Here is a 15,529-nt window from a genome sequence, read left to right as displayed (position 1 = left end):
GGCAGTAAGACAAAAGTCAGGAATATGCAGCCCTCAGAAAGGCAGAAAAGGTCAAAGGAAAAAAAGAAACAGGACAAAAACCAATTGAGGGGAGGAGAAATGGGCTGATGGCAAGCCCTACCGAAGCGTCTTCACCCCCACTGAGGAGTGAGAGACAGAAGTTACTTGTTTCACCATCTTCTTCTCTGGCTAGCAGGAGAGCAGGGGCAACTTCTAAGCAGAGGGAGCGAAGTGGTGGATTTACCCCCAAGGCTGTCCATCTCTAACACGAGTAAAGGCAAAGAAGTTTACCCTGTTTGGAGGAACAATCCCATACTGTAGGGCATTGTCCTTGGAAAAAGGATATGCCCTTGATTAGGCATTGTGGATTCAGGTATGTTAAACAAAACTATAGGGAAAAAAAAAAAAAAGGTAGCCATCAAATCTACCAACACCACTGCCCATGAGCCACACCACACCCCTCCTCTCAGGCAAGAAGACACAAGTCAGGGATGAGTTCCCAGACCGTCTATGGCTGCAGATAACCAGCTCTGGGATCACCATTGCTCCTCGTCTAACTCCCTCCCAGCTAGGAAATCAAATGTCCACTCGTGACAGCTTTTCTCTGCTGGAGAGTAAGACTTTCGCAGTGGTATATGTGGTGGGGGAAGAGCGTTCACCCTGTGGACAGGGACATTCCCTGTCTCTCCCACAGATGCTGACTCAACACTCATCAACTTCCTTCCAAACGTATTAGGTTTTTCATAATTTATCTACCGACCTTGTCCTCACCCCTATACAGGTTCTGGGAGGCTGGAATACAGGAGCCAAGTACTAATTCCATTGGGTCTTTTGTCTTCCTCCTATTTTTCCGAGTTGATGGCATGTATGAGGTTGTCCTGCTTTCTTTGTCTGAAGGCTGCTGGTATTGTTTTGCTGGTCCTTCCCCTCTTGTTTTCATTCGTGCTTTGAGTTTCTGGGATAGGGGTGTTTTATGATCTGGCTGCATGCTTCCATGCTACTTCCAACCTTTGTATATGACTGAAATTTGGTCTCTGTTTTCACATTGTGTTGACTCTTAAACTTTTATATGCCATCTATTTAATATGCAATGCTCATGGAGGGCTGGAAGCACGTCTTTGAATCTCCTCTTTGAGTTTCAGAGAAAAGTTACATGTACTCAGGTGTTCAATAAATGTTATTTGGTGTCCCTAAAGCACTGTAAGCTTATCACACATTGAAGATGACACTGAGATGATCCCACGCTCTGATTTTTAAATACTGAAATAATGACTTTTTTCAGACTTAAATAAAATGGCAGGAAATCTGGAAAACACCATGTTTCGTAAAACAATGCTCTGGGAACATAGTGGAATTTGATATTCAGTCAGGAGTTTCCAACAGATGCTGCTTGTACAATAAACTTACACAGTCAATCTGCCATTGTGATAGAGGAAGCTTTATATCAGATTTAAGTCTTGTCATGCCTGGATAAATATGCTAATATTTCCAGTCAGTCTCTAGTGCAGCTGCTAAAATATTTCTGCTCTGCAAAATGTAGCCCAAGTGGGGCTTCTAAAATTCATATGAGCTCTGAGTTCTAATTCTTATTGTTTTTTGCTTTTCTAGTTAGAAAACAGGTACTGGTTTTTGTGGAGTTGAACATCAAGATTTACTGATTCCAATATATCTTTCAGAACAATGAATTCTGAATTTCATCAAAACATATTGTTGATACATATGTTACAGATTCTGGATGCCTTCAGTAGCACGTGAAAATGTCAGAATTTTGCATATGTAACATTTAAGCAGGAAGCTAAAAATCATCCAGGAAACATACGTTTGCAGATGATATCCAACTCCAACTGAGACGGCAGCAGATTTCTGGCAACTCCGCTCAGCTAATCAGAATTTTTTTTTATCCTTAAAAATAGAATACACTTTCCTCCAAATTTCAGTAAAACATTAAATATTTCAAGGATTTTTTGTTTTAAATTTCTAGTTTTCCCAGCTATGAAGTATCAGTCCTCAATTCTCTCTCCATTGGCTTCAGGCTTATGTTTTTGAATCTAGCTTCATTGTTGAGGACCACCTTTTCATAAACTGTCTTTAAATAGTCATTTAACTTAATTCTCTTCTTGATCTTATCACTCTTCTTAAACTACTCTAAGGTCAGATTATATGCTATTCTTCTCAGTTTTGTCAAGCGACAAATACACAATTTCTTACACAGATCTAGTCAGTGTACCTCAGAGTTATGAGAAACGTGACTGACTCTCCAGAGTTTTCCACGTGCTCAAGCATCCATTTATCAGTTTGACTCATTAATGAAGCCACTTGTCTCTTCTTTCTCAGCTCCTTTCAAGACTCTACAAATGGGTCGAATTTTTTATGTGACAAGCCAGCTCACTTCTCAAGTGAAACTCCATAATAAAACTGACCAGAAAAATGACTTACTATAGGGCCAGGGCTCAAACTAATGGGCTGAATTGTAACATTTAAGAAGGAACTAAATTTATAGAATACTAATGTTTAATCTTCTTTCTGTTATTAAAATTTACTTAGGTCAATTTGGTGGCAAGATATGTGAAATGGAAGGTACACGGATTCTTTTCTATCCCAACTCCAAATCAATTAAACTATTCAAGTGTGATAAACTCAATTATGTGGACTTGGGAATATGACAGCAACTACCACCAAAACAACCAGACAACCATTAACTCAGAAATAAAATTGAATGACTTTAATTCTGTTTTTACTAGTACAAGCTAAGTCAACAGTTCTATAATTCAATGTACTTCTGAAGGGTCCTATACAAGTCCTATTTTTAGTAGAAGCTCAGAAATGTTTGATAAGGGATAGATACAGTACACTGTATTGTAATCCAACCTCTATAATTAGCACAAGTACAAAATCATAGTCATGTTAACAAGGTAAAAACTGAACAATAGCTCTGTGTACTAAAATATAATAAATAATGCAATTACTGAGAATCAAAGTATTAGCTGGTTGATTTTGCTTTTATGATGCACATTGACATCTTCTAGCATGACAATATGAAGAAGAATGCAGCCTCAGGATTGGTGGAAGACTCATTAACAACCTGCATTATGCAGATGACACAACCTTGCTTGCTGATAGTGCAGAGGACTTGAAGCACTTACTAATGAAGATCAGACTACAGCCTTCAGTATGGATTAATCTTCAACATAAAACAACAACAACAAAAAACCTCACAACTGGACCAATAAGCAACATCATGACAAACAGAGAAAATACTGAAGTTATCAAAGATTTCATTTTATTTGAATTCACAATCAACGCCCATGAAAGCAGCAGTCAAGAAATCAAAAGACTTATTGCACTGGGCAAATCCAGTGCAAAAAACCGCTTTAATGTGTTAAAAAGCAAAGATGTCGCCTTGAGGATTAAGGTGCACCTGACCCAAGCCATGGTATTTTCAATTGCCTTTTTTTTAATATGCAGGCAAAAGCTGAACAACGAATAAGGAAGACTGAAGAAGAAGTGATGCCTTTGAATTATAGTTTTGGCACAGAATAGTGAATATACTATGGACTGTCAGAAGAACGAACAAGTCTGTCTTAGAAGAAGTACAGCTAGAATGCTGCTTGGAAGTGAAGGTGGCAAGACTTTGTCTCATGTACTTTGGACATGTCATGGGGGGATCAGTCCCTGGAGAAGGATAGATATCATGCATGATAAAGTATAAGGTCAGCAAAAAAACAGGAAGACCCTCAATAAGATGGGTTGACACAGTAGCTGCAACAATGGGCTCGAACACAGCAGCGATTGTGAGGATGGCGCAGGACCGGGCAGTGTTTTGTTCTGTTGTACATGGGGTGGCTCTGAGTCAGAGCTGACTCAACAGCACCTAACACAACAGCAGCAGCGTGACAATGCCACAAAAAAAAATTCACCATTCTTTCAATACTTTCTGATTCCCAGTATGTGTTGCTAGTTGGCAAATTCATCTTTTAATGCCACTAAAGTGGGACTTTAAAGGAGCCCTGATGGTGCAGTAGTTCAAACCCACCAGCCGCTCTGTGGGAGAAGGATGTGGCAGTCTGCTTCTGTAAAGATGTACACCCTTGGAAGCTATGGGGCAGTTCTATAGGTTGTCTGTCAGTTGGAATCAACTCAACAGCAGTGGGTTTGGTTTGTATTTTTTGGGAAGTGGGGATTTAGTCCAAAGAGCAAAGCTTCATTTTCATGAGCTATCTAGATGATCATGAGACATGCAGAGGTGATTTTCAATTCATAAACTATTTCTATTGTTCAAAGAAGACTGTTACTGTTGTTGGCATAACCACGAGAACCCTTTTCACTTGATTAGAAGCACTTCTTACCATCAGCATAGCTATGGCATGCAAGAATCTAACAGCTCTGCTGAGGGCATGGCGACCACCTCCCAGCATGGTCAGTCCACCTTGATAAAGCTTCACACACTTCCAGATAATGTCCGTTCTCTGTTCCCCACTAGCTAACCAGACAGGGGTCCTCATTGCTGGGTGTGACTTCTCCTTCCAGCAGCAAATTCATCACAACCTTTGTCAAATAGCTGCAGGTTCCTCTTTTTCCCAAGGGTGGAGTGTTGTAAAAGGAAGTCATGTCATCCTGCAAAGGAAAAAAGTGAGCAAATTGTTTGTAAAGAGTTGACAGGCTAAATCACTGGCAGCTAGGGGGAAAATTAAATTCACAGAAAGATTTCTCTGTGGAAAGTATGAGGTTCCTGAGCTTTTTTTTTGTTTTTGTTTTCATTTTCCTGAGGCGTCATCTCAGCATATAAAACAAAGATAGACATTTTTAGTATCCTCTTCTTTACGGATAATTTTTATTTGCTTAGGGAGCCTTTTTACAAATGAGCATAAGAAGAACCTGGAGGGGCCTAGATTAGGTGGTACACAGCACCGATCTAGGCTGTTACTACACTTCCATCCTGTCCGGAACTTCATGTTACAGCCTCTGGAATCTACAGCTGCTCCCTGGTAAAATACATTTTGACTGCTAACTGTATAAAGGAAATCTTCCTCTTCCTAGATTTCTTTTAGTCAGAATTTTACACCTGAATTGACTAGTGGTTAACCGAAAAGTAACATTAATTCCTCAAGTAAGTCAGGCCTCCTCCCGCCCTTCAAGGATTCTGTCTTGCACTCCGTGAATCTGCTCTTGAATTTAAATGATGAGAGATTAGGAATTTTCTGAAGGACTAAGACAATGAAAAAATTGTACAAAATGCTACTTTCTCTACTCACTTGTTTTTCAACTTCTTTCAGCCGATTCTCGTCCTTTTGGAATTCATGAAACGCTTCTTTCACCAGTTTGTCTAGATCCACTTTGTCCTGAAATTCCAGCTCGGGGTTCCTTTCCAGCACAATGGAGACAACCATCAGTAACTGGAAGAGACAGATGTTGAAAGCCCAATTACATGAAAATACAAAAGCAGCACTGTTGGACTTGTTTTCATTCTTTAATCGGACCAACGGATGATCCTAATATTCCAGTGTGTTCTGGGGGATAGGATCAGCTCTGGAATCTTTTGATTTTTGCAAATCAGCGGCATAAATTCTGTTCAGAAACTACACTTTTTTAAAACTGTATGTGCCCCTGTAGCTGTACAGAAATGATTTTTTTGTAATTTAAATAAAACCAATAACTTAGAAAAATGACTTTCCCAACCTTGTAGATAGTTCACAGTGCTGATTTCAGCAAAGGGTCTAAACTCTTTCTGGGCCTCAATCCTTTTTGGCAAGAGGCCAATAACCAAACACCATCCAGTATGGTGGGGGGCCTGTCGTAGAAGAAGGGGCAGAAGGCAAAGACAGAAAAGGCAGGTGAGTTCCACGGAGACTATGGAGCTGGGCTCACGGCCAAAGGATCTGGAGCCCTCTGCCCCCAAAGAGTGTAATTCTGTGACACCATAGTAATTTCCGAGGGAATGGCTATGTTTTTAAAAATACCCATACCTCTGACCTTTATAACATGAATACTAGTCTAGTCTGTATAAACTACCTTAGTTTAAGGCACCATCCTCCTGTTTGGCCATCCCATACATGTGTCCTGAGTTCTAATGCTCATTTTACACAACAAACTCTATACAAAAAAAACAAAACAAAACAAAAAAAACCTGTTGCCGTTGAGTTGATTCCAACTCACAGCGACCCTATAGGGCTGCGCCATAGGGTTTCCAAGGAGTGACTAGTGGATTCAAACTGTTGACCTTTTGGTTAGCAGCTGAGCTCTTAACCACAGTGCCACCAGGGCTGCTAAACTCTATGCAGTGCTTGGTAAAGGCTTTCTAAAGTTTATAGCTCCTACTTTGCACATCAATAGAAAACTGACCTAAAAAATCCCCAGTTTAGGAACCTCACTATCTGTACTTCATATAAATGCTTAAAAAATACAACCTGAAAGAACCAAAGGGACCAGTGTCAGTAAAATCCAGGGGTCACAACATGGAAGACCATGGAGCAGGGCTCTCGCCAGGAGAATACTAAGTTTTGTTCTGGTTCTAAGGAAATGTTCTTTCCGCAGAGCGAGTGATCTCACTTGGTCCAGATGCCCCAGACCAGGATGGGCTAAGGCTTAAACTGTTTCATCTTCCTGGACTCTCTTCTCCACCTCGCTCGCACGCACCGTGAAACCAACTGACACATCAGGGATGGGGCTGAATCTCACTTAGCTTTGACTGCAGCTCCAGAAATGCTGGGTTTCAGGAGGGTGACACGTTCAGTCCCGCATGCCCGGAGAGCTTCATCTGTATCAGACATATGGCCTGCCCTACAACCTGACCTCCAGAAACACAAAGTTTAAAGGGAATGTTCTGAGAAAGGAGGACAAAGTGAGGATGAGAGATATTCAGTCCATCTATTTTAGGGGTTTCTCTGTGCATTTGGTGAGTCCCTGGGTGGTGCACAGGGTTAACTCACTTGTTGCTGACTGAAAGGCTGGTGGTTTGAGTTTACCCAGAGGCACCTCAGAAGAGAGGCCTGGCTATCTCTTTCCAAAAAATCAGGCATTGGAAACCCTATGGAGCACACACGGGGTACAGCATGAGTTGGAATCAACTCAATGGCAGCTTTTTTTTCCTATGCATTTGGTATATTGTCTTAAAACAACAAAACAGCTTGTCTGTGTGTATTGTGCATGTACATATATTTTGGCATTTAACTTCACACAGAGCAATGATAATACAGTACACAATTACACATACTCTCTTCACAGAGATGTCTGGAAAGATGTCCCTCAAAAGACCTATGGTGATGATCTCTTGGTAGAGGGTGTGGGGAAATTTTCGCTTGCTTTTCTGTAATTTTATGAACTGTTAAAATTTTCTACAATAGTGGCACATTATTTCTGTAAATAGAAAAAAAAAAGAAAACAAAACATAAAAAATAAGGTCACTTCCTCTACTCGTGTGGTATAGCTGAGGCACCTGTTGTTGATGGGTGAGTGCGTAGCTGGGCAGGCAGCCTTTCCATCTTGAAAAGTCTCAGATGTCTGAACTGTTCATGTGCTCTGACAAGGATGGCCGCCTTCTCCAAGGACTCCGCTGGAGATCAGGGGTAGGTGAGAACTGGAACTCTTGTCTCTTGGGCAGTGTCCCTTACACTAGCTTTCAGAGAACACATAAAAAGCCCTTCTTCAGCAATCTACATTTCTTAATACAAACCTCCACGATGATCTGTCTGTACTTCGGCTGGTCAATATTTCCGAGTATGTCTTCAACAAGAAGAGAAAAATTCATCTCGTACATGGTCATATCTGACAGGGTTGGCTGCTGGAAAAAAAAAAAACCTCAACATTAGCATGCTGCACGGTTGTTCTCTGGTTTTCATTTAATGGAGGAACTGCATTTTCTAATCAATAATCGTTTTCAGTTTCTATAAAACCATAGAGAGCATTTTCAGCTACAGGACTGAATTTTATATATGGCAAACTATTGAAGCCAACCAGCTGACTCCTGTGATAAATTAAACCTCCTGTTCTTAGTAGTTATTGTCACTCTATTCATGTTTTCCGGGGAAAGGACTATATTAGAAAGCCACTTCAACACACAAACAGAACAGCCAAGCACACATTCTTTTAAGAATTAACACAAGCAGTTAGGCTTGCCGTCAGATTTCAGCTTGTAAGTCACTTGCTATTGAATTTACGTCATTTCTGTGGCAGGTCCTTTCTGAGCTGGCAGCATAAAAATGCATACAAACAAGCAAAAAGAACATTATATGCAGAAATGGCAAGCAAACATGGAAAAAAGAAAAACTAGAAGAATTTTCTCTAGTCCACCCTTTATCTTTCATTTAAGAGTACTGTATAATCTTCCATTCATTTTTTGCAAACCAAATGAAAACAGAAAATAAACTCAAATCCAAATCCACAGTGGACATGGTGGATAACCCTCAAAAGAAGGAAGGGAGGCCCTACGTGTCAAGCGTGTATGCCGGAAAGCCAATGGAGTCCCCGGAATTATCACCAGAGATGGTAAGATGTACTTAGTTGCTTTTACCTCCATGACTTACAGTGAACTTAATCGCAGCTTCAGAAAAACTACTCAAAATGAGATCCACTGGGAATGTACCCTCCCAATCGAATGACAGCAAAGTTATTTAGCCCGTTGTATATTTAATACGATCCATCATTAATGCTTAGAAGTAGTACCTAATTTGGGGAAAATAAAGGCTGGTTGCCAAACACATTAAAATGCTTACATGCCTAGCAACGGGATTAATGGGGTCACAGAAGGAAAGGAGGAAGGAACCTTTCTTTCATGGTTTGAAATCCATTTCCTTTAAAATATCTCATTTGAAAAGGCAACTTGGCTCCCATGTGACTGTGGTTAATTAAATCTAGAGAGATAGCATGCTTGCCTTGTTTCCTGTTATCAGAAAGAACTTATGGGAAGTAGTGTAGCAGAGAAGTTAAAGAAAAGGTTCAGAAGGCAAACTGCCAGGGGTAACACCTTGGGTCTGCTGCTTCCTAGGTGTGTGGCCCTGGGGAAATCACCAGCCTGCTTCCGTTTCCTTGTCTGTCAAATAGGAATAATAAAGGACTACCTTCACCTAGAAAGTGTCTGACCCATAAAAAGTAGTAAATACCTATCTATTGCTGTTACACGGAACACTGGTGTTCCCAAGGTGGAACTCCTGCCTTCCACGTAGAAGAGCTGGGTTGGATTCCTGATCAATGCACCTCATATGCAGCTACCACCCGACTGTCAGTGTAGATCTGTGCGTTGCTATGATGCTGAACAGGTTTCAGCAGAGGTTCCAGACCAAGATAGACTAGGAAGAAAGGCCTGGCGATGTACGTCTGAAAATTGTTGTTAGGTGCCATCAAGTGGTTCCGACTCATAGCAACCCTATGTACAACAGAATGAAACACTGCCTGTTCCTACACCATCCTCACAATCATTGTTATCCTCGAGCCCACTGCTGTTGCAGCCACCATGCCAATCCATCTCGCTGAGGGTCTTCCTCTTTTCTGCTGACCTTCTGCATTGCCAAGCATGATATGTCCTTTTCCAGGGACTGTACCTCCTGATAACATGTCCAAAGTACACGAGACGAAGTCTTGCCAGTTTTGCTCCCAAGGAGCACTCTAGCTATACTTTTTCAAGACAGACTTGTTCGTTCTTCTGGCAAAACCAAACCAAACTCATTGCTGTCAAGTGGATTCCAACTCATAGTAACCCTACAGGACAGAGTAGAACTGCCCCATAGAGTTTTCAAGGAGCGGCTGGTGGATTTGAACTGCCAACCTTTTGGCTGGCAGCCATAGTTCTTAACCACTGTGCCATGTTTTTCTGGCAGTCCACAGTATACTCAATATTCTTGGCCAACATTATAATTTAAAGGCATCAAGTCTTCTTTGGTCTTCCTTATTCATTGTCCAGATTTTGCATGTATATGACACACATCCATTGCCGTCAAGTCGATTCTGACTCATAGAGACCCTACGGGGCAGAGGAGAACTGCCCCATAGGGTTTCCAAGGAGCAGCTGGTGGATCTGAACTGCTGACCTTTAGGTTAGCAGCTGAGCTCTTACTACTATGCCAGGGCTCCATGCATATAAGGCAATTGAAAATACCATGGCTGGGTCAGGAGCGCCTTAGTCCTGAACACTTTAAAGAGGTCTTTTGCAGCAGATTTGCCCAATACAATGTGTCTTTTGATTTCTTGACTGCTGCTTCCACGGGCGTTGATTGTGGATCCAAGTACAATGAAATCCTTGACAACTTCAATCTTTTCTCCATTTATCACGATGTCGCTTATTGGTCCAATTGTAAGGATTTCTGTTTTGAAAATTAACCTATGTAAACCCTATGGATGCCAATGGTCTGATCATGGGGATGGTGCAGGACCGGGCAGTATTTGTTCCGTTGTGCATGGAATCACCAAGAGTTAAGAACTCACTCTCCAGCAGCTCACAACAACAATTGTTACTGTTAACAAAGGCAGTGTACTGAATGTACCTGGCCCAGGCCATCAGACGATTACATGAAACTCTGGTAAGCATTAGTGGGGGCTGAGATAGAAGCTAACGAAAGGTTGCCACAGTCCACTGCCCAGGTGTGCAGAGACAAGGCCCAGAAGCAGCGGGGTGCTAACAATGAAGGCCTGTTTTCTGCTCACGGGAGACAGTGCTGCTCCAGACAGTAATCACAGAGCACCCAGGAGAGGGCTGGAGCACCTATCCTGGGAACCACGTAAACCCACCCAAAGTCCACGAATAGTACAAAGAACATTAAAGTTTTTATTTTTTTTTAATAGATAATATAGTCACTTAGTTGGAAATCTGAAAGGTGAAAAAGAGCTTCGGTGAAAAGTCCAGCCCTGCCCCTTCACCCACACAGTTTCTACTCCCAAAGCCCAAGACAAGAACACTACCAGTTTCTTGTGGGCCCTTCCAGAGATAGTCCACGCACAGTAAGCAAAGGGAGCGTGGGTTGGTGTATTTAAGAATACTTTATCTGTACAAAGAGCTTCATCAGAACTCATTGGCTTGACGCTGCAACACTGGAAACAAACACAGTACCTCACCTCCAAGGGCTGAGTTTTCACTGAATGCGGAAGGAGCGGGGTGGGAAGATTTGAACAAAATAATTGAGTCAGAGAAGCACCTGAGGGAGGGGCACCAATTCATTTGGAGCACAGGTAAGCTACACCTGGAGTAAAATAAGGGGTTCTTGGGTTGTCTGCATGCCATTCCTAAGCAGGAACTTCCTCAACCACGGCATCACTAGGCCGCCTGCTTCCCAGACCTGACCTGGGTCTGTCTTTTGAACCTGTGTTTTATTGTTTGTGAGGTCGCTCAGCAGTGGCCCATTGCTTTTGAGAAATAAAAACGTGGTGGTGAAGGGACCCCCACTCAAAGCAAAGCCAATATAAGAAACCCTAAATTCACTAGTAAGTGAACAAAGGAAGGACAGCTTGCTTGGCAAAAGGCCTAGCTGCATGATTTCTTCAAGCAGAGAGCTTCCTTGAAACATTAGAAATACGACAATACGAAAAAAAATTGATTAAATTCAACTTTCCAGCAAGGTATCTGTTTGGTAAAGCAAGCTCTTTTATATAAAGGGACGCTAAAATTGAAAATAAAAGTGACTGAGATTGGGGAAAAACATTTCAATCCAGTTGATTAGACTTTTTATTTTTTAGTACTTCTTCCCTTCAGGTATCTGGAAACCCTTCTTCTAAATACGCTTAGAAAACTGAGTAAGCAGAAGGGTTGTGTTCAGTGCAGAGCGGGGAAGAACTCTCTACCCCTTAGGTCTCTTCAGAAATTCCTTTCACTGCCATAAACACGGTGGGGCTTCACCTGTGGCAAATGCTTCCCAGCGACAATGATACCGTTGGGTGTCCGCTCCAGGATCTGCCATACTCGGTCATAGAACCCGGTGGGAGTTCTATTCAAAGACCCATCGATCTGACGCCTGTTCAGCCAGCATCTGTAGACCAAAGGAAAATGCCTCAGACTTGAAAAACAAGCTTGTTCTGGTAGAAAGCTGAGTTTTCAATATGGGTTAATTGTTCCAGTAGAGTGAGCAATAAAAGCCAAAATCCATCAATGATGCATGCCCGGCATGTGTTATGGAGGTTAGTAAATATTTCATAGTAAAAGCAGGGCCGGCAAGAGAGAAGAAATTCCCCGAGATTTTAAAAAATTTAACAGGCAAAATGTTATTTTAAGTTATGAGCTTGCCCACTACATGATCAAATGATTTTCTAATAAGCAAAGCAGCTTCATTTAAGAACGTAGGAACAGCGAATTTTAAAGTAAGTTTACGAGGCTCTAAGGTACAATCAAATGTAACCTCTGTGAAGTCCCGGAAATCCTGTACCTTGACAGCAGCTGTTGTACACCTCTCCCAGGAAGGTATACGTGTGAATGAATGAATGAATCCTCAGATAAGGCATTTACTATATAATGAAATTGCCTTTATTTTAAACCTTATAAAAGTTTGCTGGGTAAATATGGCTAAAGTTCCAATGCTGAAAAACCAGCTACAGTATCCTACATGCCATAAAAATCAGAATGTAGCCAAAATTCATATTTTCATAGATTAAGTATTAATCTTAAAATCTAAGACTTGCATAATTCACAGGCTAAAGATTCAGAATTTGTAGAAGCTGAAAAGGACACAATGAATGGCAAAGTGGTACAGTCTTGGCAAAGTGGTACAGTCTTGCCATAGTGGTACAGTCTTGCCATAGTGATACAGTCTCACAGATGCTGAAGACAGGAGCAAATACACAGTTTTTATACTTGGTATTAAAAAAGGCAGCAGAGTGAAATGTGTCATGCGCCATAAGGGGGATGTGTCACGACCCACTATCTTTCTGGGAATGAAAACAGCTGTGCAGGATGCAATAATCAGAGAGAGACATTTTTATTCTGGTGAAAGGGAACTGTCATGGATTGAATTATGTCCCCCCCAAAATGTGTGTATCAATTTGGCTGGGCCATGATTCCCAGTCTTGTGTGACTTTCCTATATGTTGTATATCCTGCCTCTATGACGTTAATGAGGGAGGATGGGTGGCAGTTGTGTTAGTGAGGCAGGACTCAACCTACAGGATTGGATCGTGTCTTGAATCAACCTCTTGAGATATAAAAGAAGAGAGCAGAGAGACAGGGGGACCTCATGCCATCCAGAAAGCAGCACAAGGAGCAGAGTGCGTCCTTTGGACCCAGGGACCCTGTGCCTCAGAAGCTCCTCAATGAGGGGAAGATTGAGGACAAGGACATTCCTCCAGACCCGACACGGAGAGAAAGCCTTCCCCTGGAGCCGATGCCCTGATTTTGGACTTTTAGCCTACTGTATTGTGAGGAAATAAATTTCTCTTTGTTGAAGCCATCCACTTGTGGTATTTCTGTTATAGCAGCACTAGATGACTAAGACAGGAACCAATGATGTTTTATCACTACAGAAGTGAGACAGGCGTGCTTTTTTTTTTTAGACTTCCATTGCTGGGTTCGGTGTAGGCTAAAGAGAAAGAGACCAAAGGTCCAGGGGCTCCTTGGTGGTGTTTTACTCGAGAACAGGTGTGTAAACTGAATACCCCACAGTCTGCATTTGACCTTTTTATTAGCCCCTTTGGTAACACAAAAGGATGTTTTCAGAGTTCTATGAAGTCATGGTTCATAATTTAGAATGGAGATGTGTCTTTGTTGTTGTTGTTGTGTGTCATCGAGTCCATTCCGACTCAGAGTGACCCTACAAGACAGACCAGAATTGCCCCATAGGGCTTCCAAAGCTGCAAAACTTTACGGAAGCAGACTGCCACAGCTTTCTCCCACGGAGTGGCTGGTGGGTTCCAAGTGACAACCTTTTGGTTAGCAGCCGAACACTTAACTGTTGCGCCATCGGGGCTCCTTGATGTTTGTTTAGAACAACATTAAAAGTAAAAATGTGTGAATATTCTTCACCACAATGGAGGTGGCAAATTATTTTGGAACACCTCTTTTTTATTTTTCTCTTTTTATTTCGAACATTTTTAGATTTACAAAAAAGGCACAAAAATAACTCTCCAAGTTCCTGTACACTCTTCATTCAGCTTCTCCTACACTTGCCTTCTTAAATAGCAGAGTACAACTGTCAAAGCCAGACACTAACACTGATGCAATACTACTAACTGATCTGCGGACCTGACACACATTTCACTAGTTTCACCGCTCATGTCCTGTGTTTTAGCCTGGGGTCCAATCCGGGATCCCACATGGCATTTAGTGCTCACGTCTCCTGAGGCACCTCTGATCTGTGACACATTAGAAATGTCCATTACTTTGTAGTGGCATTGTGTCCTTTACAGTGCGTCGTATGGGGGGTACATGCTGTTGATCTGTCTTATTATTGTGATATTAACCTGATCACTTGGTGACACGGAGTCTGCTGGGTTTCTCCACTGTGAAGTTATTATTTTTTCCTTTGCAATTAAAAAAATATCTCGAGTGGAGATTCTTTGAAATTATGTAAATTTTCTATTTCTCATCATACTTTCACTCACTAATTTTAGCACCCATTGATGGCTCTTGCCTGCAACAACTATTGCTGTGGTATTTGATTCTCTATCTCCATCATTCCAGCCACATTTATCAAGGGCCCCTTCTCTCTCATTTATTTATTTGTTCAATTATTTATTCATATCATCACGTACTCATGGATACTTATATATTCTATGGGTTACAAACCAGTACTATCATTATTTATTTTGCTGCTCAAATTATCCCACCTTTGGCCACTGGGGGTTCCTTCAAGCTGTCTCCAGTGCCCCTCTGATAAGTACTATCACATTTTGGGTACTTCCTCACTTTCTGGCAACATAAGATGTTTCAGACTCATTTTGGATTTTTCCTACCCTAAAATCAACCATTTCTCCCAGGATTTCTAGTTCCTTTTACTAGAATACAAATCAGTATACAGGGGCTAGGTTTGCTCAATGCTACTGGGGTTTCATTGCTTCTAGATTCTCCCAGTGAACACAGCTGGGAAATATAAGTATATATACTCACATACACATATCCACATCTATTTCTGCATCTATCCTTTTGTGTAAAAACCCTGAATTCATACCAATGTCTCCAGTTACAATCCAACAGCAAAGGGTACGTTCTAGTTTTTCCCCTTTCCTTATTGTACCTACTTTCCCCAACAGTAAGAGATATCTGGCTCTCATTATCCACAGTCTATGTACTTATTTATTCAATCCTAGTGTGTATATCTGTGTGTGTGTGTGTATACATATACATATAAATATATACATTTCCAGAATTGCTAGTCAATACCTGGTGAGAAGGAAAATTATTAACTAGAGTATAATATTTGTATTTCATTCTTTTTTTCTTTAGCTTTATAGTATCCAAAGTAATGTTTTCCAAAGGTACTTCTGCTAATTCTTTTCTTCCCCACCCCCTTGAGTGTGATTATATTATTCATTTATAATACAGTTAAGGTTCATTTGTTACTGTTTGTATTCTCTTTTGGGTTCCCTCCACATCTGGATTAATTTTAATTAACAATTATTTATGT

At 41.3% G+C, this 15,529-nt stretch overlaps 1 protein-coding gene across 9 annotated transcripts in view; it reads right to left on the bottom strand.

Moving 5' to 3' along the window:
* Window positions 1-3,258: 3,258 nt before the first annotated feature.
* PHKB (phosphorylase kinase regulatory subunit beta) overlaps window positions 3,259-15,529 on the bottom strand; it is a 248,057-nt gene continuing 235,786 nt past the window's right edge. For 6 of the 9 annotated variants that reach the window (XM_023555674.2, XM_023555679.2, XM_064274133.1 and 3 more), the window contains 4 exons: window positions 11,819-11,948; window positions 7,670-7,777; window positions 5,253-5,393; window positions 3,259-4,614 (listed from right to left, as the gene is read on the bottom strand). In XM_023555674.2, the coding sequence (XP_023411442.1) occupies window positions 4,477-4,614; window positions 5,253-5,393; window positions 7,670-7,777; window positions 11,819-11,948 (517 nt within the window). In that variant the 3' untranslated portion in view covers window positions 3,259-4,476. The other 3 variants (XM_064274128.1, XM_064274130.1, XM_064274131.1) reach the window with 3 other exon arrangements.

Source organism: Loxodonta africana, chromosome 21, assembly GCF_030014295.1.
Source record: "Loxodonta africana isolate mLoxAfr1 chromosome 21, mLoxAfr1.hap2, whole genome shotgun sequence".
Lineage (NCBI taxonomy): Eukaryota > Metazoa > Chordata > Mammalia > Proboscidea > Elephantidae > Loxodonta > Loxodonta africana.
This window is presented reverse-complemented; position numbering and strand designations above follow the sequence as displayed.